This window comes from Oncorhynchus kisutch, linkage group LG17 (assembly GCF_002021735.2).
Source record: "Oncorhynchus kisutch isolate 150728-3 linkage group LG17, Okis_V2, whole genome shotgun sequence".
In the NCBI taxonomy this organism is placed as follows: domain Eukaryota; kingdom Metazoa; phylum Chordata; class Actinopteri; order Salmoniformes; family Salmonidae; genus Oncorhynchus; species Oncorhynchus kisutch.
In genome coordinates, this window is record NC_034190.2 from 69,357,730 (window position 1) to 69,381,335 (window position 23,606).

The 23,606-nt window shown below is 44.3% G+C and overlaps 1 protein-coding gene across 1 annotated transcript in view; it reads right to left on the bottom strand.

Annotated features, from left to right (window-relative positions):
• LOC109907046 (inactive dipeptidyl peptidase 10-like) overlaps window positions 1–23,606 on the bottom strand; it is a 33,646-nt gene that overhangs the window by 2,653 nt on the left and 7,387 nt on the right. Inside the window, exons 2-19 of the mRNA XM_031794478.1 lie at window positions 21,863–21,977; window positions 21,232–21,327; window positions 20,998–21,092; window positions 20,267–20,338; window positions 11,223–11,275; window positions 10,511–10,592; window positions 9,573–9,693; window positions 9,178–9,332; window positions 8,965–9,062; window positions 7,245–7,368; window positions 6,603–6,644; window positions 6,374–6,478; window positions 4,687–4,778; window positions 2,822–2,869; window positions 1,671–1,789; window positions 1,487–1,534; window positions 1,159–1,257; window positions 94–160 (exon numbers count right to left, since the gene is read on the bottom strand). Of these exons, the coding sequence (XP_031650338.1) occupies window positions 94–160; window positions 1,159–1,257; window positions 1,487–1,534; window positions 1,671–1,789; window positions 2,822–2,869; window positions 4,687–4,778; window positions 6,374–6,478; window positions 6,603–6,644; window positions 7,245–7,368; window positions 8,965–9,062; window positions 9,178–9,332; window positions 9,573–9,693; window positions 10,511–10,592; window positions 11,223–11,275; window positions 20,267–20,338; window positions 20,998–21,092; window positions 21,232–21,327; window positions 21,863–21,977 (1,631 nt within the window). The remainder of the gene's footprint in view (window positions 1–93; window positions 161–1,158; window positions 1,258–1,486; window positions 1,535–1,670; window positions 1,790–2,821; window positions 2,870–4,686; window positions 4,779–6,373; window positions 6,479–6,602; window positions 6,645–7,244; window positions 7,369–8,964; window positions 9,063–9,177; window positions 9,333–9,572; window positions 9,694–10,510; window positions 10,593–11,222; window positions 11,276–20,266; window positions 20,339–20,997; window positions 21,093–21,231; window positions 21,328–21,862; window positions 21,978–23,606) is intronic.

A 23,606-nucleotide genomic window follows, 5' to 3' on the forward strand; every position in this document is an offset into this window, starting at 1 on the left:
AAGTGAATCCTTGATATAGGCTCACATTAAGAGGCTTCATACAATGGCATAAGCATGTTATAACACGATTGATCAGCTGTGTTTATAACTTACACAATGATGAGTAGAGGGAGAAGGTGGGCTTCATAACCCTGGGGCAGAGACAGCTTCAGGTGTAGATCTAAAAGGAAAACGAACAGAGGGCCCACACTCAGTCTCAGATAAGATATACAGTGATATACACTGAACCAGAGCTCATCAGTATTCTCCGCCTGAAACACCTGTAGGCATCAAACTAAAGCACCAGTAAATGAGCTCCCCTGAGTCCTATGCGTGACACTTAAACAATGAGTTAACAGTAGCTCATTGAGAATGTGTAGGCCTACAGTTGACACCCACACACACACAAAGCACACATACATGTGCGCACGCACACACTTTGTTCTCCTCCCAAAGGAAAAGTATGAATCATGCTCTCGCTACCATGGAGACCTAATCACTAAATGAAACAATTACTTTCTTTATGGATATGCTGCTATATTTGGCTTGTTATTTACATGCCTGGCCAAGCAGAACCAGTCTGTTCTGTGACTGTTTGAACCCAAAGCAGCCTCTGTTCTGTGACTGTTTGAACCCAAAGCAGTCTCTGTTTTGTGACTGTTTGAACCCAAAGCAGTCTCTGTTTTGTGACTGTTTGAACCCAAAGCAGTCTCTGTTTTGTGACTGTTTGAACCCAAAGCAGTCTCTGTTTTGTGACTGTTTGAACCCAAAGCAGTCTCTGTTTTGTGACTGTTTGAACCCAAAGCAGTCTCTGTTTTGTGACTGTTTGAACCCAAAGCAGTCTCTGTTTTGTGACTGTTTGAACCCAAAGCAGTCTCTGTTTTGTGACTGTTTGAACCCAAAGCAGCCTCTGTTTTGTGACTGTTTGAACCTAAAGCAGTCTCTGTTTTGTGACTGTTTGAACCCAAAGCAGTCTCTGTTTTGTGACTGTTTGAACCCAAAGCAGTCTCTGTTTTGTGACTGTTTGAACCTAAAGCAGTCTCTGTTTTGTGACTGTTTGAACCTAAGGCAGTCTCTGTTTTGTGACTGAAGCGAATGTAAAATTATGTCAGTGAATGCTAATTATAATTTTAGACTGCTCTGTGTGTGTGTGGGCCCAGGGTGGTTTCACACACTTACCATGGTTGTCAGCTGCGAGTGTCTTGAAGACAGTCTCTGGGAGTCTCTTCCCTTCTAGGGTCTCAGAGAGAGGTGTGTTGTCCTCCAGAACTATGTATCCTAAAGGTGATCAAACAAAATACATTTACACAGTCTATTCACGGTCATGCAGCTATCCACCTCCTTTCTGAATTCCAATAACTGTCTGAAACTGTTCTACATTATATGTTCGTTTGCCCATGTTGCCCTCTACTGGCTATTGTTGAAAGTGTCTGATGGTAAAAAGTGGAAAAGGTTCAAGATTAAGATTCAGAGTGTTTAATAGATTAGTCAGACAAACCAGACTCACTGGTGGGGTCCTTCGTGTTGTGTACTGTCACCTTGGGGACTCCGGGGCCTAGGGAAACATGGGCCACAGCGATAGAAAAAGTATACATGTTTGATTATTGTTAAAATGCTGTTTTATTTCAAGCGGTAGGGTGTGTGGTGTGCGAGCATGCCTGCGTTTGAGTGCATGTGTACAGAGCTCCTACCTAGGCAATAAAGTGTGAAATATGTCTGATTGGGGCTGAACACGGCTTTGAAAAAGCTACAGTCATCTAGAAGGTTGCAGGTCAGACACTGGCGTTGGAAGATCCCTTCAAAGTCCGCACTGAAAGAAAGGAAGACAACAGAGTGACCAAACATACCTTAAAGAATAGTGGATGAGGAAGGTTTGGGTCTGAAACTATTTGGCTGTCCCAATCAATACATTAAGGTTGTAAATTACACCTTAATTAAACAAATAATACAATGATAGCTATGCTAAAATACATTACTGAGTTGACTCCTCAAACACAAATAGGACTGACTTCTCAACACAAATAGGACTGACTTCTCGACACAAATAGGACTGACTTCTCAAACAAGAATAGGACTCTTCAAGGGTGAAAAAAAGGCAACTATTTAAATAAAACCACTATCTCCGGCCTCTCAGTAACTCTCGCTCTCCAAGGGAAGTACCAAAAAAGAATGCACAGAAAATCACCTTTAAACCAGACACCAATCTCTCCCTCTACTCTATCATCTGGTGAGGCCAAAAGCAGACTAATTAAAAAACACAATATAAAACATAAGGCGAATGACTGGGGGACTGAGCACATTAATCACAGGTCGTGGATCAGTTTTTATGTCTGTGTCCCAAATGGCACCCTATTCCCTATATACTGTAGGGCAATATAGGGAATAAGGTGCCACTTGAGATGCTGTCGTTACGTCCCAGTGACTCATCCTCTAGCACAGCACCATCCCATCCACTGCGTTGGCTTGGTCACCTCTGATTAACATGTTAGGTGGTCTGCCTGGAGCGCCCTTCGAGAGGAACGGCTTCGGCTGCTGCACAATTTAACCCTTCAGCTCACGCTTCACTTCTCTGATCATCTACCTTCTCATGAAACCAGAAAATTGTTGAGCCACCATTCCTTTGACTTGAATTAGAAATAGATAGTTTTGTTTCATTGGCTGATAAACTAATATTTTCATCTTAAAAATTGGAAATTACATTCAGTAAAAAAAAGGTATGTTTCAGGAACTAAAATGTTTTGATTTGGGAGATAAAAAATTAAATTTTACTTCATCAGTCAAGTCAAGCACGCCTACGAAGGATGAAATTCTGGGTAAAGTAGTTTTGACAGGATGGCCTCACCTGTACAGGTGTCTGCTCTGTCTGGATTCTTCTGTGCTGAGGAAGTAGCTGCAAACAGAGAGGACAAAGTGATGCAGTCAATAGAAGACATTCAATCGAGTTGGTCCCCCTTTGCTACTATAACAGCCTCCACTCTTCTGGGAAGGCTTTCCACTAGATGGTGGAACATTGCTGATAGAACTTGCTTCCATTCAGCTACAAGAACATTAGTGAGGTCGGACACTGATGTTGGGCGATTAGGCCTGGCTCGCAGACGGCGTCCCAATTCATCCCAAAGGTGTTCTTTGGGGTTGAGGTCAGGGCACAGTCAAGTTATTCCGCACTGATCTCAACAAACCATTTCTGTATGGACCTTGCTTTGTGCATCGGGGCATTGTCATGCTAAAACCGGAAAGGGCCTTCCCCAAACTGTTGCCACAAAGTTGGAAGCACAGAATCGTCAAGAACGTCATTGTATGCTGTAGCGTTGAGATTTATCTTCACTAGAACCAAGGGTCCTAGAGAGAACCATGAAAAACAGCCTCAGAATGATTTCTCCTCCACCAAACTTTACAGTTAGCACTATGCATTCGGGCAGGTAGAATTCTCCTGGCATCCGCCAAACCCAGATTTGTCTGTCGGACTGCCAGATGGTGAAGCGTGATTAATCACTCCAGAGAACGCCTTTCCACTGTTCCAGAGTCCAGTGGTGGCAAGCTTTACACCACTCCAGCCGATGCTTGGAATTCCGCATAGTGATCTTAGGCTTGTGTGCGGCTGCTCGGCCACGGAAACCCATTTCATGAAGCTCCCGACTAACAGTTATTGTGGTGACGTTGCTTCCAGAGGCAGTTTGAAACTTGGTAGTGAGTGTTGCAACCGAGGACAGACCATTTTTATGCACTACGCGCTTCAGCACTCGGCAGTCCCGTTCTGTGAGCTTGTGTGGCTCACACATCTACACAATAACAGCATTTACAGTTGACCGGGGCAGCTCTAGCAGGGCAGAAATTTGACAAATTGACTTGTTGGAAAGGTAGCATCCTATGACGGTGCCACGTTGAAAGTCACTGAGCTCTTCAGTAAGGCCATTCTACTGCTAATGTTTGTCTATGGAGATCGCATGGCTGTGTGCTAGAGTTTATACACCTGTCAGCAACAGGCGGGGCTGAAAGAACTGAATCCACTCATTTGAAAGGGTGTCCACATACTTTTGTATAAATAGTATATGTTAGTTAGTCCATATGGACACTATGATATCTTTGATTTATTTACACACTTCACTCAACACATTCATGGGATTAGTTGATTCTCAGACAATGTCGATAAGGCTGAATTACAGAACTTTTCCAGTGATTTGAGTTTGACTCCATTGTCGAATCAGCAAAATTAGTATGAAAGCTGTGCTATATGAGTGTCTTGCTTGGAGGCAAACGGCCGTGCCAGCCACCACATGGGCAATTGGGACTGCCTGCATCCGTCCGGTTCCCATCATGCTCTGTGATGATGATGATGATGATGATGATGATGCTGCCACACACACCGCACACACACAACTCAATTTGTCTAAGCATGAAGGACTTGTGACTCTGCCCTGCTCAGTCTATGACCATCTAATCATGTCTTGTTCAGTTTCAGCTGACTTGCCCTGTGCAAAGTCAGATATTTTTTAAGTGAATACTACATTGCCTCTTTTAGTTAAGGATCAAGGGGTAGTTATTTTAAAAGGCAATAATACCTTTGTGTTTTTGTGTCTAAATCATCGTTCTACAACAGTAGCCTACTTGTCATTTCTGCTAATTATATCAACACACACAGTTGCTCTCCACATAGCATCACATGCAGAGGCTCTCTATATAGCATCACATGCAGAGGCTCTCACATACATTTTCCTATTGTCCTCATCCAGGGCACACAGCACAGTGACATCCCAGTTCCCGGACGTCAGAAAGCGAGGAGGGACAGGGGGGATGGCAGGCTGTGTCACATAGAATGAGAGAGAAAAAGAGGGGGGTGAATACAGAAACAGACAGACTGCCAGTGGAATGCAGAGTCATCCAGAGAAAGATGTAATAAGATGTGAAGGGCCTCCCGAGTGGTACAGAGGTCTAAGGTACTGCATCACAGTGCTAGCTGTGCCACTAGAGATCCTGGTTCGAGTCCAGGCTCTGTTGCAGCCAGCCGCGAACGGGAGACCCATGGAGCAGCGCACAATAGGCCCAGCGTCATCTGGGTTAGGGAAGGGTTTGTCTGGCAGGGATGTCCTTGTCCAATCGCATTCTAGCGACTCCTGTGGCGGGCCAGGTGCAATGCATGCTGACAGGGTCACCAGGTGCACTGTGTTTCCTCCGACACATTGGTGTGGCTGGCTTCCGGGTTAATTAAGTGGGCATTGTGTCAAGAAGCAGTGCGGCATGGCGGGTCGTGTTTCGGAGGATGCATGGCTCTCAACCTTCGCCTCTCCCGAGTCCGTACGGGAGTTGCAGCGATGACTGCAACTACCAATTGGATACCACGAAAAAGGGGTTAAAACAACACAAAAAAAAGATGTGAAGAGAGTAACCGACAGATACAGAGAGGGAGATGTAGATAAGAACATTGTCAGGGAAACAGCTATTCAGAAACAGTTACAGATACCTAAAATAATCACTGCCAAGACTTCAGCTCTCTGACATTAAGATCTGTATAATCACATGTTGTTTTATGCCACCCTGACCTTGCCGGATGAATCAAACTGAATTCTTCCACTGCTCTATGTTCGCTACATACTTCAGTCTGAGACTACCATCGTTGAAGTCATTTGTGGTGACGTCAAAATGACATGACCACAAACTAATCAGACGTACCAAATCTAATGACGAATTTTCAAAACGCTCACATGGTTTCTAGCTCTGGCCCAACCCATCGGTTCCTGTGACTAATCAGAAAGGTTAGAATATCTTCAGAGTGACACAGCAGTCTAAGGCACTGCTTCGAAGTGCAAGTGGCGTCACTACAGATCCGGGTTTGATCATGCTGTGTCTCATGCGGCCATGACTGAGAGACTCATGAGGCGGAGCACAATTGGCCCAGCGTAGTCCAGGTTAGGGAAGGGTTTGGCTGGCTGGCATGTCCTTGTCCCATCGCGCTCTAGAGACTCCTGTGGCGGGCCGGGCGAATGCATGCTGACACAGTCGCCAGTTGGACAGTGGCTTCCGGGTTAAGCAAGCGGTGTGTCTAGAAGTTGTGCGGCTTGGCAGGGTTGTGTTTCGGAGGATACATGGCTCTCGACATTCGCCTCTCCCGAGTTGCAGCGATGGGATTAGACTAACTACCAATTGGATATCACGAAATTGGGGAAATAATGGGGTAAAAAGTAGAAAATATAATATGTTTGTGTTCTAGAAATTGTTAGGGAGGTACTTGTATCCACACTCGTTGTAGAGAAGAAACAAACGTCAGTGGGCGTGGCAGAGTAAGGAGTTTGGGTAGCCAGGCAAACCCTGACCCTATTGAAGATTTAACAAGCAGTCTGGCATTAAACCATTGGAGGATGACACAGGGGTATAAACGTTTGAGTGCCCTCACACTGACCTGGGCTGGCAGACTGGCAATGTGGCGGAACTCCCCCCGGGCACCCTGCTTGGCTGGCAACGTCAAATAAAACCAAGAGCCATCAGATGAAAACAATGGCACCTCCTGTTGGACAAATGAGACAGGCATGGTCAACAATACCAATCCAGGAAATATCACAGGCCAATAAGACTGGGTCAGTATACCAGTTTCAATTAGTAGCAGCTTTTATGAAATGAGAAATGCCTACCTGTCGTTGGTTTTGCATTAAGTCCATGACCATTGTGTGTTTCTGTGGATTTGATATGGAGATACGAAATAAAGAAAACGTTTCAGCATAATTAAACAGCCAAAGTTAATATTATATAATGAATCCATAAGGACTGGCTGGAGAGAGATGGCAAATAAATGCTGCAGCGAATCATTGGAAATGTATCACAAGCAGTATAATTGACCTTATTTAAGCTGGAAGGGAGAGAATATGACATCTTAAAGGAAAAAGGTTGGTATTTGTTTCATTAGTCCCAAAATGTTCTCCTTGTCAGCAATCTAGTGTTCAAGCTATGCCAGTTTCAAAATACAGAAAGCAATTAGCATCATATGATGCTGTGTTTTGCATCATACGTGGATGATTTCTGTATTTTTTTAAAAGTGACATATGTTGAAAAGTTGAGTGCTGACAGGCAAAACATTTTGGGACTATGTCAACAATTGACTAATTAAACAAATACCCCCCAAAAAATTGTGGTGGAGTTTTCCTTTAAGGAAATCAATCCAAACACCCCAGTGTATAGCTTATGGGATGGAAATGCTATAAAATTAATGAATGGCAGAGAGAAGGGTCAGGACAACCACCCATTGGATTACTGTGGAGTAACCTTTCACCTCTCACCTTTGAGCATGCCCCAGTGGTGGCCTCACACACACAGAGCTCTGATTGGTTCTGGGCCCGGTTCAACCAACGTACCGCCAACTGAGTACTGCTGATCCATGTCACCATGGAGATGTAGCGGTCTCTAGGGAGACATTTAGGGAAACAGACAGAAAGAGAAAGTCTCTTGGATGGCACAACACAGATGTAAAGGGGATTTTCTAGGTGAAACAAATAGGAAAGCAGTCGTTGGTAAAGGCAATCAGAAATAAATCTGGTTTAATACAAGTTGCAACAGGGAGACAACCTCCAGCATGGGAGCATAGAAACATAACGAGCCGTCTCTGAGCATGCCCTTATTAAATCCTAATCTGTAAACACATAACAAAAGACATAACACAAGGTACTGAACCACACAGTCTCACACAATACAATAATAACCAGTGTATCCTCTGAACTGGCTCCTTTAAAGCCAATGTAGGCTTGATCCACAAATGTGGTCGGAGGCTCTGTGTGGAGGGTGTGACGCAATTGTGGAGCATCCGGGGGCATGCAGATGCCAAATCCAGCTCTGTACCGCATCGCTGTGCGCCTCCCAAATTTTGTAACAATGCGGAGGGCTCTATATAACTTCTTGAAGCGCTGCATTAACATAATTGGTTGAGAGTAGGTGGGTTCAGGAGGTCCTGTATAAACACAAACTCCCTTCCTTGACAACTTCCTTCACAACAGCGCTGCTCTGCTACAGGAAACTCAAGAAGCATGAATGCCCTGACTTTTTGTCACGCCCTGACCATAGAGAGCATTTTTATTCTCTATTTTGGTTAGGTCGGGTGTGACTAGGGTGGGTGATCTAGTGCATTTATTTCTATGTTGGCCTGGTATGGTTCCCAATCAGAGGCAGCTGTTTATCGTTGTCTCTGATTGGGGATCATATTTAGGTAACCATTTCCCCACTGGTTTTTGTGGGATCTTGTTTGCGTGTAGTTGCCTGTGAGCACTCCATGACTTCACGTTTCGGTTGCTGTTTTTTTGTGAGTTTCCTTTATTAAACATGAGGAACCCAAATCACGCTGCACGTTGGTCTGAGTAGATTTCCAGTTCGTACGACGATCGTGACACTTTTGCAGAGGCCGTATCACCGTAAATGCTGCAGAGCCTTTTAGACTGGCGCCAATATCATCAGCAGATAGGAGTCTAAGATTCAAATCTAGAATTCAAGTCTAGTGACCATCAACCTTGCACAAACAGAATCATGTGTATTACAGAAAGGAAAATGTCACGATCGTCGTATGGAATGGACCAAGGTGCAGCGTGGTGAGCGTACATTTTTCTTAATTTGCAAATGTCGCCAACAAAACAATAATACAACAAAAACGAACGTGAAGCTCCGTAAGGCTATACATGCACAAACGAAGACAACTACCCACAACTACCAACAGGAAAAAAGGTTGCCTAAGTATGATTCCCAATCAGAGACAACGATAGACAGCTGTCCCTGTTTGAGAACCATACCCGGCCAAAACATAGAAACAAACAGATTGCCCACACCAAATTACACCCCGACCTAACCAAATAGAGAAATAAAACTGCTCTCTAAGGTCAGGGCGTGACAGAAAAGTATAATACATTGTTTTAATCACTTAACTCAATATTAAATTAATATTCATCTTAAATTTCCCATTAGAACAGATAAAAACATTAATGACGATGTCAGTTGGTTAAATTTTGGATGTAGTACCTGGCCCTGACAGAGTCTGGAGGGATCATCTCTAGATTGTGAGCTGGACCATAGAGATTCACCACAAACAGACTGACAGTGGGGATGGTGGAGCCAGCCTGTACACACACACATATAGGATCAGAGTATTAGATTCGTTAGATAACATGACAGGCTGAGAGAACATAATCAGAGCATTCATACATTTTATCATATGAGATCAGTGTCGTTTACCTTGGGGTAAGGAAAGAACACATTGGAGGGATAGACCCCACCTAAGAAGTGAGGTATCTCCATTAGCGGTGTGGCAGAGTTGTTGATGGTGAGGTATGCCAAGCGAGCTCCATCTTTCGACCACCAGTTGGCAGAGAAAGTCAAGAGCACTTCCTCTATAAACAATTTTACAGATGAACAAAGCAATCATGTGTCAAAACTATTTCAAATACACATGTTACTCATGGAAGTCCAATTGTTACACATTGAAAATAGTGCAAAACATGTATCAAAGCCATATACTATCTGCAATGTCATTCATCTCAGGGAACAGCTTTCAATATGGAAAATCCAATTTAACCAACCAATCAGTGTCTATGTCATCGTGATAGAGGAAGGGTTAGAGTATCTCTTACCCTCATAAATCCAGTCACTCAGCCCGTTGACCACCAGCCCCGCTCTGCCTGTAGCTGTGAGGCGGAGAGGTTTACTGGTCACTTCTGTCTGGTAATAGATATCGCCTTCAAACACATAGGCCTGGCAGCAACAGAAACAGCACTAATCCATTAGCAAAGCAAGGCACACCGTGCTCAGTGTTGGCTGGCCCAATCAAATGTCTGATTGGCTCCAAGTGGGAATGCATCAGCCAGCTAAGTCACAAGTCAATACATCTCAACTTTCCACTGAAAGATTTTCATTGTTAGTTGAACACAAACATTGCACTGAAAAACACTTTACATTCAAAACACATAATCCAATATTAATCTAAAACAAACACTGTGAAATAAATCACAGAAAAAAATCCTTAGAACTCAAATATTAACCACCGCTGAATAAAGGCGTTATAGATTTGTGGTCTCAAATGCATTTCTAGCCCACCAGATATTGAGGTGGAATGCAGGATGAGTGAGTAAAGGTGTGTGTGTGTCTATGAGTGAATGCTGCAGCTGTACATAGTCCATCGGTAAATAGCCCACCCAATTTACCTACCTCATCCCCATACTGTTTTTATTTATTTACTTTTCTGCTCTTTTGCACACCAGTATCTCTTCCTGCACATGACCATCTGATCATTTATCACTCCAGTGTTAATCTGCTAAAATGTAATTATTTGCCTTCCTCCTCATGCCTTTTGCACACAATGGATATAGACTCTTTTTTTTCTTTTTTTCTACTGTGTTATTGACTTGTTTATTATTTACTCCATGTGTCACTCTGTATTGTTGTCCGTTCACACTGCTTTGCTTTATCTTGGCCAGGTCGCAGTTGTAAATGATAACTTGTTCTCAACTAGCCTACCTGGTTAAATAAAGGCGAAATAAAAAAAATAAAAAAATGAGAGCAGCTGCCTTACCAGCTGGTTCCCCTGCAGTCCCCAGGCTGCATACTGTATCAATGCCTTCTCCCCCGCTGGAGGGTTAAGCTCCAACAGAACCCTGGGACACACACAGACACACACACAGACACAGTCCCTCAATTAGGATTCGACTGGCCTCTAAAGCCACACAAAAAAATGTAGAGAGAAGATCTGTCCATGCTTGTTTGTAAGCACTTGAGAGATGTCGTAAAAAAGACACGATGCAAATGCTAAAACCAAACAGACGGAGGTCAGTCATGCAATGGAATAAGACCTCTTTCAATCCATTGAAACAACACTCTTATCCTCTTAAAAACAGGCAGACATATTGCGACAACACATTCCCAGGCATTTCATATTTTGTTGGAGAGCAGGTCATTCTGAATTCCTTTAATTGGCATTAGTGCTCCTCATACTGTAGACCCAAGGCCCAAGCTTCAAATCGACAGACACAGGAGCGCCCTTCCTCACTGGTGGGCCAGCAGATAGGAATCTCTGATAGTAAACCTAGAATTGATGTTGACCAGCCAGAGAGGACAATTACTGTATAAGAGTAATGGATGTCTGACATAACAGATTAAGTTTATTCAGATGAAAGAAATACACATTTGGTGGTGCTTGGCCAGTCGAGGCCAGGGCCCAATTGCATCAGCAATGCACATGCCTAGTGCAGCCCATGCATTAGCATTCATGGCTCTACTGTACCTACCCTTTAGCCACATTGTAGATGGCATAAGAGGCTGTGAAGGACTGAGAGAAAATCTGGAAGAAGTGAAGGAGATGATGGGCACATTGGTCCCAGAGTTACACAAACACACACACACACACACACACACACACACACACACACACACACACACAGCCCTGAAAAACCATCATTAAATGTACAGTTAGACCATAAGACAATCTAAATATGCACATTAACAACAATTGGAAGTCAGTGGCTAGTCCATGAAACCAGGTCAGCAATTCCATCAATCGCATTGCATCATCACAAACTTCAGTTCTGATTATCCAATCGAACAGCGCAGACATTGATAACCCAGTCTATACTAACAGAGAACAGGAGACATTAGAGGCATGATGTCATGTGAGGATGAGAGAGAAAAGGGGGACAGAGAAAGACATCCTCACTAAGTAACATCATTACAGCCAATATCCCTCCAATTGAGAAAGATTGAGAGTGGCAACTCAGCTTGACCAGTGGTCAGCTAGGCATGTCGAAAAGTAGACCCAAATCAATGAGCGTGCCCTGAAAGTATTTTTTTAAACTGCACTATTGGTTAGGGGCTCATAAGTAAGCACTTCACTGTAAGGTCTACACCTCTTGTATTCAGCGGATGTGACTAATAAAATTGGATTTGAAGTGTAAACTAACTCTTTGTGTGTGTGTGTGTGTGTGTGTGTGTGTGTGTGTGTGTGTGTGTGTGTGTGTGTGTGTGTGTGTGTGTGTGTGTGTGTGAGAGACATTCTATAGAGGACATTCTATAATTTTTTACTTAATCTGTCTAGTACTGTCTTTTTGCTAACTAGGGCCATCTACTCTAAGTGCTGCCGTCTTCCCAGTAGACTACTTGGTGTGTGAACTGCTGACTGCTCATGACTTGCAGATAGTTGTGTTTTCTGACTATGTTTTCTCTCATAGTCCAAGAGCATCTGGTCATCGCACCAGTGGCACAGGGCTACTCATTTCTCCTAAGTGGAGATTTTCTCTTTTATCCCTCTCTCACCAGTCCATTTCCTCATTTCAATTTCATGCTTTCACTGTCACTTGTCCACTCAAGCTTAACACTGTTATCATCTATTGCCCACCAGGTGCCCTTAGAGACCTCCTCAATGAGCTTGACACCTTGATAAGCTAATTTCCTGATGATGGCTCACCACTCTTCCTTCTTGGAGACTTCAACCTCCCTAGCCGCTCAGGCCCTAACCAGATGGTCATGCGCCTTCACAATCTTCACTCTCTCTCTCCCACTACTCTCTTCTCTTCTATTCCATCAGCTCTCCCTTCTGCTAAATCCTTCTCCCTCATGTCTCCTGATTCTGCCTCTTCGACCCTACTCTCCTCCCTTTCCGCATACTATGACTAGCACTGTCCATTTTCCTCCTGGCTGGGTCATCCCTACCCTCCTTCTCCGTAGCTGAGTGACTCATTGCAGAACAGGGCTGTGGGCAGCTGAGCGAAAAGGGAGGAAAACTAAACTTCTGGAAGACCTATTATCCTTTCACTCCCTCCTCTCTACCTTCTCTTCCTCTGTATCCGCTGCTAAAGCCACATTCTATCACTATAAATGTAAATATTTTGCTCTAACCCTAGGAAGCGCTTTTCCACCTTAATCCTCCACCCCCCCTCCTCCCTTTCTGCGGACAACTTTGTCAACAACTTTGAAAAGAAGGTTGAAGACATCCACTCCTCATTCACTCAGTCTATTGGGTCCACTGGTCCCACTTACACAGAACTCCCCTACGCCTTGACCTCTTTTTCCCCTCTCTCCAGATGAAATCCTGCGACTACTGCCGCCCGACAACCTCCTCCATTTTCCCTCATCAACTCATCCCTGAACACTGGCTCTATCCCCTCTGGCTTCAAAATGGCAAGAGTCGCTCCCCTCCTTAAGAAATCAATACTCGGGGGGCCTCCAGAGTGTCGCAGTGGTCTAAAGCAGTGGTCTAACTGCATCGCAATGCTTGAGGCGTCACTAAAGACCCGGGTTTGATCCCAAGCTGTGTGACAACCGGCCGTGACTGAGAGTCCCATAGGGCGATGCACAATTGGCCTAGCATTGTCCGGGTTTGGGAGTGTTTGGCAGGGGGGGGGGGGGGGTCACACAGCGGTGTTTCCTCTGTCACATTGGTGCAGCTGGCTTCCGGGTGAAGCAGGCGGCTGTTAAGAAGCACTGTTTGGCGGGTCATGTTTCGGAGGACGCATGACTTGACCTTCGCCTCTCCCGAGCCTGTTGGGGAGTTGTAGCGATGAGATTGGAACGCAATTGGATATCACGAAATCAGGGGAAAAAAGGGGGTAAAATACACTACCGTTCAAAAGTTTGGGGTCACTTAGAAATGTCTTTGTTTTATAGAGAATATCTACAGAGGCTCATTATCAGCAACCATCACTCCTGTGTTCCAATGGCACGTTGTGTTAGCTAATCCAAGTCTATCATTTTAAAAGGCTAATTGATCATTAGAAAAACCCCTTTGCAATTATGTTAGCACAGCTGAAAACTGTTGTTCTAATTAAAGAAGCAATAAAACTGGCCTTCTTTAGACTAGTTGAGTATCTGGAGCATCAGCATTTGTGGGTTCGATTACAGGCTCAAAATGGCCAGAAACAAAGGTCTTTCTTCTGAAACTCGTCAGTCTATTCTTGTTCTGAGAAATGAAGGCTATTCCATTCCAATTGCCAAGAAACTGAAGATCTCTTACAACGCTGTGTACTACTCCCTTCACAGAACAGCGCAAACTGGCACTAACCAGAATAGAAATTGGAGTGGGAGGCCCCGGAGGGTCTGAGCCAGCGGAGTTGACTGTTATTCGTGTGTGCGTGTGTGTGCATGCATGTGTGTGTGTGCATGTGTGAGGGTGTGTGTAGCATACATGCATGTGTGCTACAATTTGTGTGAGTGGGTGTGTATGAGTGTCTGCATGGCCTTTTAAAACTCAAATACACTACAAGTTTGCATGTCCTGCTGTGAAGGAAAATTCTCAGCAACAAAAGGGTGATCAAATTAAGATCCTACATCTGCTCAACCTTGTGTGTGTCTAAGAGAGAGAGAGGGAATTAATTCTAATGTGGAGTAATAAATCCTTCCCCATTGTTCCACCAGGTTCTCTGCTTGTCTCCCCCCCATTACTACAGTGGGGCAAAAAAGTATTTAGTCAGCCACCAATTGTATTTTCCACCATAATTTGCAAATAAATTCATTAAAAATCCTACAATGTGATTTTCTGGAAAAAATGTTTTTCTCATTTTGTCTGTCATAGTTGAAGTGTACCTATGATGAAAATTACAGGCCTCTCATCTTTTTAAGTGGGAGAACTTGCACAATTGGTGGTTGACTAAATACTTTTTTGCCCCACTGTATATCCCCAACTCCAAATGGAGGAGCCACGCTGTAAACAGACCAGAGTGTGTGTGCTCACGTGGGACATGGCGACAATGGGACAGCAATGGAGATACAACCGTACTTGTACGAGGTGAGATATTGATAGGTATTGTTGTGCTGCAGTACACACCATAAATAAGGATAGAGTTCTTCCCCCAGTCCATTTTTTGTGCAAAACATACATTTCTCTCAGGTAGTGCCTCAACATGCTGTACAGTCATGGCCAAAAGTTGAGAATGACACAAATATCAATTTTCACAAAGTCTGCTGCCTCAGTGTCTTTAGATATTTTTGTCAGATGTTACTATGGAATACTGAAGTATAATTACAAGCATTTCGTAAGTGTCAAAGGCTTTTATTGACAATTACATGAAGTTGATGCAAAGAGTCAATATTTTCAGTGTTGACCCTTCTTTTTCAAGATCTCTGCAATCCGCCCTGGCATGCTGTCAATTAACTTCTGGGCCACATCCTGACTGATGGCAGCCCATTCTTGCATAATCAATGCTTGGAGTTTGTCCGAATTTGTGGGGTTTTGTTTGTCCATCCGCCTCTTGAGGATTGACCGCAAGTTGTCAATGGGATTAAGGTCTGGGGAGTTTCCTGGCCATGGACACAAAATATTGAGTTAGTTATCACTTTTGCCTTATGGCAAACTGTTCCTGGGTGGTTGGGAGAAGTTGCTCTCGGAGGATGTGTTGGTACCATTATTTAGTCATGGCTGTGTTCTTAGGCAAAATTGTGAGTGAGCTCACTCCCTTGGCTGAGAAGCAACCCCACACATGAATGGTCTCAGGATGCTTTACTGTTAGCATTACACAGGACTGATGGTAGCGCTCACCTTGTCTTCTCCGGACAAGCTTTTTTCTGGATGCCCCAAACAATCGGAAAGGGGATTTATCAGAGAAAATGGCTTTACCCCAGTCCTCAGCAGTCCAATCCCTGTACCTTTTTGCAGAATATCAGTCTGTCCCTGATGTTTTTCCTGGAGAGAAGTGGCTTCTTTGCTGCCCTTCTTGACACCAGGCCATCCTCTAAAAGTCTTCACCTCACTGTGCGTGTAGATGCACTCACACCTGCCTGCTGCCAATCCTGAGCAAGCTCTGTACTGGTGGTGCCCCGATCCCGCAGCTGAATCAACTTTAGGAGACGGTCCTGGCGCTTGCTTGACTTTCTTGGGCGCTCTGAAGCCTTCTTCACAACAATTTAACTACTCTCCTTGAAGTTCCTGATGATCTGATAAGAGGTTGATTTAGGTGCAGTCTTACTGGCAGCAATATCCTTGCTTGTGAAGCCCTTTTTGTGCAAAGCAATGATGACGGCACGTGTTTCCTTGCAGGTACCCATGTTTGACAGAGGAAGAACAATGATTCCAAGCACCACCCTCCTTTTGAAGCTTCCAGTCTGTTATTCAAACTCAATCAGCATGACAGAGTGATCGCCAGCCTTGTCCTCGTCAACACTCACACCTGTGTTAACGAGAGAATCACTGACATGATATCAGCTGGTCCTTTTGTGGCAGGGCTGAAATGCAGTAGAAATGTTTTGGGGGGATTCAGTTCATTTGCATGGCAGAGAGGAACTTTGCAATTAATTGCAATTCATCTGATCACTCTTCATAACATTCTGGAGTATATGCAAATTGACATCATACAAACTGAGGCAGCAGACTTTGTTAAAATTTTTAATTTGTGTCATTCTCAAAACTTTTGGCCACGGCTATATGTTATACCAGCACCTAGTTGTCTGTAACTGCAGAGCAGACTCAACTCTCCATTTTCTTTTCCCTTCTCTCTAAATTGCACAGTCTTACATTTACATTATATTTTAGTCATTTAGCAGACACTCTTATCCTGAGCAACTTAGAATTAGTGCATTCATCTTAAGATAGCTAGGTGAGACAACCACATCACATTTTCTCTCTTGGCAGTTTCCACCTGTCTAACTCCTGTTGCATTTCCTCATCTCCATCCTTCCTCTCCTTCCCCTCTTTTTGGGTAAAACAAAGGGAATAACTCTCATAAGCACTGACGCACACATGCATATGCACACGCCTAATTAGTCTAACTACTGATGTAGGATCTTCATTTGATCATCCTGTTCGGAATTTTAAAACCTGTAGTGTATTTGAGGTTTAAAACGTCTTCTGAAGTTTACGAATTCACATTTCCTGTTTTTATTTTCCTGCCATAGCATACTGGATCAAATTAAGAACCTACATCTAATCACACACAAAACCAATTTGTCTGACTATTGATGATTTTAAGGAGCAATTTAACCCCTCTGCTACATAGGAACGCTGTTCTCTCCCATATGCAGCCCCCACCATCCCTACTCCTAACTATATCCCCCCCTTTCAAAATAAATGTATTTCCATCCACTAGGCACAAATCTCCCCCAAAGCCCCACCAGCTACATCTAGCTAATATGAAATCCAGGGGAGAAGCCTTTCAACTTAACAAACAGCCCACTAATCCATTTCCCACCACTGCAGCCCTCTCCATTTCCCACCACTGCAGCCCTCTCCATTTCCCACCACTGCAGCCCTCTTCTCTAAGCATCCATCCTCCTGATTCTTTTACACCCCTTCTGATTGACTTCCATTGGACAGGATGATCTAAGGGCAACTGGTGCGTTTCACATGTTTTTATCCCCTATCTCTACTGCGTCTGTCTCTCTATTCTCTCTGTCCCTCTCTCTCACTTTGCCATTCTCAGCGGCATACAGATCCTCTCCCCAATAAGAAAGCCGGTGCTTGCTGCATACTGCTTCAGTCAGCAGAAAAACCCCAGAGATAGAGAGAAAAAAGTGAGTTATAGATAGATAGAAAGACTTGAGGGAGTGAGAGAGAAGCAAAGCAGAAAGAGAGCAAAAGATAGAGAAAGACTGAAGGTATAACCCCGCACATCCACCACAGACACCACACTGTTCACAAACATAAAATTGCACATGTAGCCAGGTGACATACAAGTGTGCATACATTTACTCACTCAAACTCTGTGCATATAGATGGGGATGGAACATCCTGCTGATGCAACAGTAAAAATGCAAACAGAGAATTGTAGACAAACCAACACACAGGTACTGTAGCGCTAAAACCTATTGATTCATATATATGAAGCATGTACTGACGCATGTACTGATGCATGTACTGAAGATCATCAGTTACTAGATCGTTTAATCAGACTGAATGAGCTCTGCTATCTATATCTCTCGAGAGGTGCATCGGTCCAAGGCACTGCTTCTCAGTGCTAAAGGCGTCACTACAGACCCTTGTTCGAATCCAGGCTGTATCACAACCGGCCATGATTGGGAGTCCCATAGGGCAGCGCACAATTGGCCCAGCGTAGTCTGGGTTTGGCCAGGGTAGGCCGTCATTGTAAGTAAGAATTTGTTCTTAACTGACTTGCCTAGTTAAATAAAGGTAAAAGATATACATACACACCATCTAAAAAGCAATATTAACGTGCAAAAAATTATACTTGTGTTTTTGCTTCCCCATTTTACAACAGTGCTAATCTGATCAACTACTAAATGAGGAGAACAGATCCTAGAAGAAAAAGAGAACGAGAGAGGGGGAGAGAGGATAAGAGAGAGGGGAAGAGGGAGAGAGAGGGTAAGGGAGAGAGAGGGGAAGAGGATAAGAGAGAGGGGAAGAGGGAGAGAGAGGATAAGGGAGAGAGAGGGGAAGAGGGAGGGAAAGGATAAGGGAGAGAGAGCAGATTGTATACAGTCAGAACAGCCCGGCTGTTTTGACAGGAATTTTTAATAAGGCAAAAATTGTGCTGAGGGCTTATTTTTTTCCTAATCATTTTTTCCTCCTCTCCCATTACCTGTATATTACACCATTTGCTCACTCCTTTGGGGAAACAGGAAACTATGTATTAAGCAAAAGGTTATTTACAGAAGGAGTAGGTCAGTTGGGGAGACAGAGAATGCTATCATAAGGCAAAGAGAGAAATGGGAAAATGCATGTGTTGTTAGAGGTGCTTGTTATGCTGGAGTTTGCCTCAAACCACCTGCAAGTGTGCATTAGACATTAGGCTCTCATAAGCTTCTCCTTTACTTTCCCCGCAGGGCGATTTCATTACCGCATGCAGCTCCAACTTTACCACGCTATCTCTCCCTCCCCCTGCCCTGCTATCTACATCAAACGCTCTCTCAGCCATTCATACCCTCCATCCTTCTACACCCCGTAGCCTAGTGGTTAGAGCATTGGGCTAGTAACCGGAAGGTTGTGAGTTCAAACCCCCGAGCTGACAAGGTACAAATCTGTTGTTCTGCCCCTGAACAGGCAGTTAACCCACTGTTCCCAGGCCGTCATTGAAAATAAGAATGTGTTCTTAACTGACTTGCCTGGTTAAATAAAGGTAAAATAAAAAAAATAAAAAAAATTTACCCAGTCTGAAGATTGCCAGTAATTTCACTAGTGGCTGTTGTTTGAATAGCATGTAGAGCAACAGACTGCTGCAGTACTGTAGCAGCATCACTAGTTTCCCTTTCTCTCTCCATATTTCTCCCTCTCCATATTTCTCTCTCCCTCCCTCTCCCTCTCCATATTTCTCTCTCCCTATTTCTCTCTCCCTCCCTCTCCCTCTTTCTCTCTCCCTCCCTCTCTCTCTCCCTCTCCATATTTCTCTCTCTCCCTCTCCATATTTCTCTCTCTCCCTCTCCATATTTCTCTCTCTCCCTCTCCATATTTCTCTCTCTCCCTCTCCATATTTCTCTCTCTCCCTCTCCATATTTCTCCCTCTCCCTCTCCATATTTCTCCCTCTCCATATTTCTCCCTCTCCCTCTCCATATTTCTCCCTCTCCCTCTCCATATTTCTCCCTCTCCCTCTCCATATTTCTCCCTCTCCCTCTCCATATTTCTCCCTCTCCCTCTCCATATTTCTCCCTCTCCCTCTCCATATTTCTCCCTCTCCCTCTCCATATTTCTCCCTCTCCCTCTCCATATTTCTCTCTCCCTCCCTCTCCATATTTCTCTCTCTCTCCCTCCCTCTCTCTCTCTCTCCCTCTCCATATTTCTCCCTCTCCCTCTCCATATTTCTCTCTCCCTCCCTCTCCCTATTTCTCTCTCCCTCTCCATATCTCTCTCCCTCCCTCTCCCTCCCCATATTTCTCTCGCTCTCCCTCTCCATATTTCTCCCTCCCTCCCTCCCTCCCTCCCTCCCTCCCTCCCTCCCCATATTTCTCTCTCTCCCTCTCCCTCTCCATATTTCTCTCTCTCTCCCTCCCTCTCCCTCCATCTTTCTCTCTCTCTCTCTCTCTCTCTCCCTCCATCTTTCTCTCTCTCTCTCTCTAACTGTTTCATAAGGGGATTTACTCTAAAGGCTGGATTAGAATGCATGGCATCATTGTACTACAGTCACAATGCAGTTGGGAAAATAGACCTGTCATTAGTCGCAAACGGAAACAGATTTGACTCAATTGATTTTCTCTGATGGTCTGGAATCAGTTTGTGGCGTTGCTGTGTAAAACTAATGTGTTCAATGAAAGCGAGTGTGAAACCCTTGTTGCAATCAAATAATCTTTGGTGTCTTTGGAGAATTGCTTTGACAGTGAGTATGATTATTGATAAAGATTTACACTGTAAAAAGATGGTTCTTCTGAGCATTTTATTTGGTCATAACCAGAGTCACTCACCGGTTGAATGTTGTATGCCAACAGGACAAACCTCTTGTCTGCAGACACATGGAACTTTGTGTAAGTCAAATCCTGTAGAAAACATGGTAAGATAAACATGTCAACAACATCCCTAGATCTAATATGAGACTTAACCTTCAAGAACAACATCCCTGGAGCTAAGTAGTTGTAGATAATGTCAGAGATAGGACTGCACTTGGGAAGCCATGGCCATAGTTATAGTAGGTCTGCATATATCATGAGCAGAATGCTAATTACTGTTGTAGGCTTACAGCTACAGTGTGGGATTAACATGGCAACAGAGATGATACACCAAGTGAGAATCTGGCGAGAGCCGGAGAGGAGACAGCATCTCCCCATCTTGACAACAGAACCCTGCTTAGCTCCTAGGCAATGACCCACATAAGTCTGTCAGTGTCGCACAGAGCCAGGCGGTGTTGTTCAAAGTGAGGCTCTTGCTTGAAAAATCTCTTTGAAGCCGTATGTTGAAGGCTTCAAATGAACAGAGAGGGAACCAAATAGACCCAAAAGAGCTTAAACTGTCACTGCATATCTATATAACTGTATAGTTACTACTGCTCTCTACTGGTTTAACAGTCGTTCTATAGTTCTTTCTCCATCTGGGAGGACCACTCAGTCTCTATTGAATTTGCCTGGTTGACTCCGTATATGAGCCGATCAATAGTGGAATACAGCTCCTCTCCTGCAGGGCCGTTACGGCCGTTACTCACTAAAGAGCTGTTGTCCAGCAGGGTAGCTGTGATGTTGGAGTGGAGGCTGTAGGACAGGACATGACCCTCTCTGGTTCTGAGCGCAACCTCATTCTCTGGAAGGGACAACACAGGCCGAAGGGAAATGGTTACCTTTTGGTTGGTTCACTCAATATAACATGAATGGGAGCTTGCCTTGGCTTCCCTATACATGTTCTATCTCGTTCCCCCGCTTTAGGGTATCAAGGCTCTTACCATCCAACCAGGTCACACAGGGGTCGTGAACTGTATACTTCTCACTTTCCAGATCATCCATGGTGAGACGGGATCGCAGAAACAGGTGAGAGTCATCTTCCAGAGAAAGAGAGAAAGCAAGAGAAATGAGAAAGTGGGAGAAAACAAATGGGCAAAAACACTCCACTTGTCATTTCCACCCGGAATGAACAAGAGGCTTCCTCTATTCACACAGAGCCAAGGCACAGCTGGTGCTGCGGCGGCTCAGCTTGTTCTTAGCATAGCACTGGAGTCTCGTCTTTTGTCTGAGTCTCTTTTCATTGCAGGGGAATTTTGTATTTGTCAGTGTTGATTTGTTTTGTCAAATTGTGAATGTCATTGTTGATATGTTTATCTGATGGAGAGTCTCTGTTCTCACTCCTCCCACTGCATCCTCTCTCCTTCTCTCCGTCCCTCTCTCTCTTTCTCTCTCTCTGTTCTTCAAGCCTCCTTCTCACTCACCCCCTTCACCCCTCCTTGCCTTTATTCTCCTTCTCACCCTCCTGCATTCTTTTTCTCTATTTGTTTCTCTACATTTGTATTTTTCTCCCCATTCCTTCTCTTCCCTCCCCCATTCCTTCTCTTCCCTCTCCCATTATGTGTTTCATCTTACCAGGTGTGAGCATGATGACTGAAAGGCTGACCAGTGATAGAACACCAACGATCACCATCATGGCGATTGCAATGCCCTTCCAGTTCCGAGGTGGACCGGCTGAAGCATGCATGTCCTAACAAGAGAAGCACACAGACACACACACACATACAGACACACAGTGATGAGTGTAATGTCCACACACACAGCCGAGGGAGAGAACATTAGTGCCGCTTCATTTCCACAGCCTCACAGTGAGTATTTCGCTCTCAGACAAGCAGATCTGCGGCATAGGCAACAGGCAGTCTCTGGGGAAATAACAGTTTCGTACAGCCTCTCACTATGACAGAAAAATGTGTAATTTAGACTTCTCCTTTGCCAGGGAAAATGTTTAATTAATTGCAGACTATCATTTCTGTCATGGTTTAATTTCTCAAATCTGTCGCCTCATTTCACCTGTAACAGCTTTAATGGGGCACATGGTAGGGGTTGGGAGGAAGAGTGGAAGGGTGCACGTTCTTGGGCACAGCGGTCTTGGGCACAAGGACTATGGTGGTCTGCTTGAAACATGTAGGTATTACAGACTGGGTCAGGGAGAGGTTGTAAATGTCAGTGAAGACACTTGTCAGCTGGTCAGAGCATGCGCTGAGCCTGCGGCCTGTTTAAAAGTCTTACTCACATCGACAATGGAGATCGTGATCACACAGTCATCTAGAGCAGCTGGTGCTCTCATGCATGGTTCAGTGTTGCTTGCCTCAAAGCGAGCATAGACGAAATTTAGCTTGTTTGGTAGGCTTGCATCACTGGGCAGCTCTCGGCTGGGTTTCCCTTTGTAATCCGTAATGGTTTGCAAGTCCTGCCACATCTGAAGAGTATCAGAGCCGGTGTAGTATTTGGTATTTTATTAGGATCCCTATTAGCTGTTGCAAAAGCAGTAGCTACTCTTCCTGGGGTTCACACAAAACATGAAACATGATATACTGTACGTGTGTTGAGTATTCTCTCAAGATTAGCCTATGAAGTGTGGAACTATGTACAGATATCATTCCCTTTCTGGTTCTACTGGTAACAATAATATGCTCCATGGCCCTTTTCTTGTTGTTATGTCAACTGTTTGATTTGACTTTTATGATTGTGTCTTGTGTGATTGTGGTTTAAGTTTTTTCAGTATGCAGATAGGTTGAGAGCATGTGAGGTTGTGGATTGTACATTGCATAAATGGAGATGTGTGTGTGTGTGTGTGTGTGAATGCAACAGTGGCTGTATAGTGGTGGTTCGGAGACAGCTGGTGTAACACAGGGCTGGATGGAGGATCAGCAATATGTCAACCAGCAATCCCCATGGCTGTTCCCGTCCTCCATCAAGGCCTGCGGGAAGGTGAGGGTGATGGAAAACAGCAGCCGGCCATGGCTCTGTGGCTTTGAGGACAGGGCCAGGCCATGAGGTTTATGGCTGCATTGTGATTGCGCTCTCACACTCCAATGAATATAATGCCCCGGTGTCTTGTCTCAGACAGCTACACACTATATATGAGGACTCTGGAATCGTCTGCAGTTGTATTTAATCGTGACTGATACTGTGGCTCCCTTATTCCAGTAGAGCTTTGAGGAGCATTGGAGGAGAATATACAGATGTAATATTCCTACAGCAGCTGTTTCTTGTACTGTAATGTTCCATCTTATTTATGTTTCACCTTGTGTTCTTGAGCTTTTTGTTAAATTAATTCCCATCATCACACCTCATCATGTTGGTCTTCTAGGTAGCT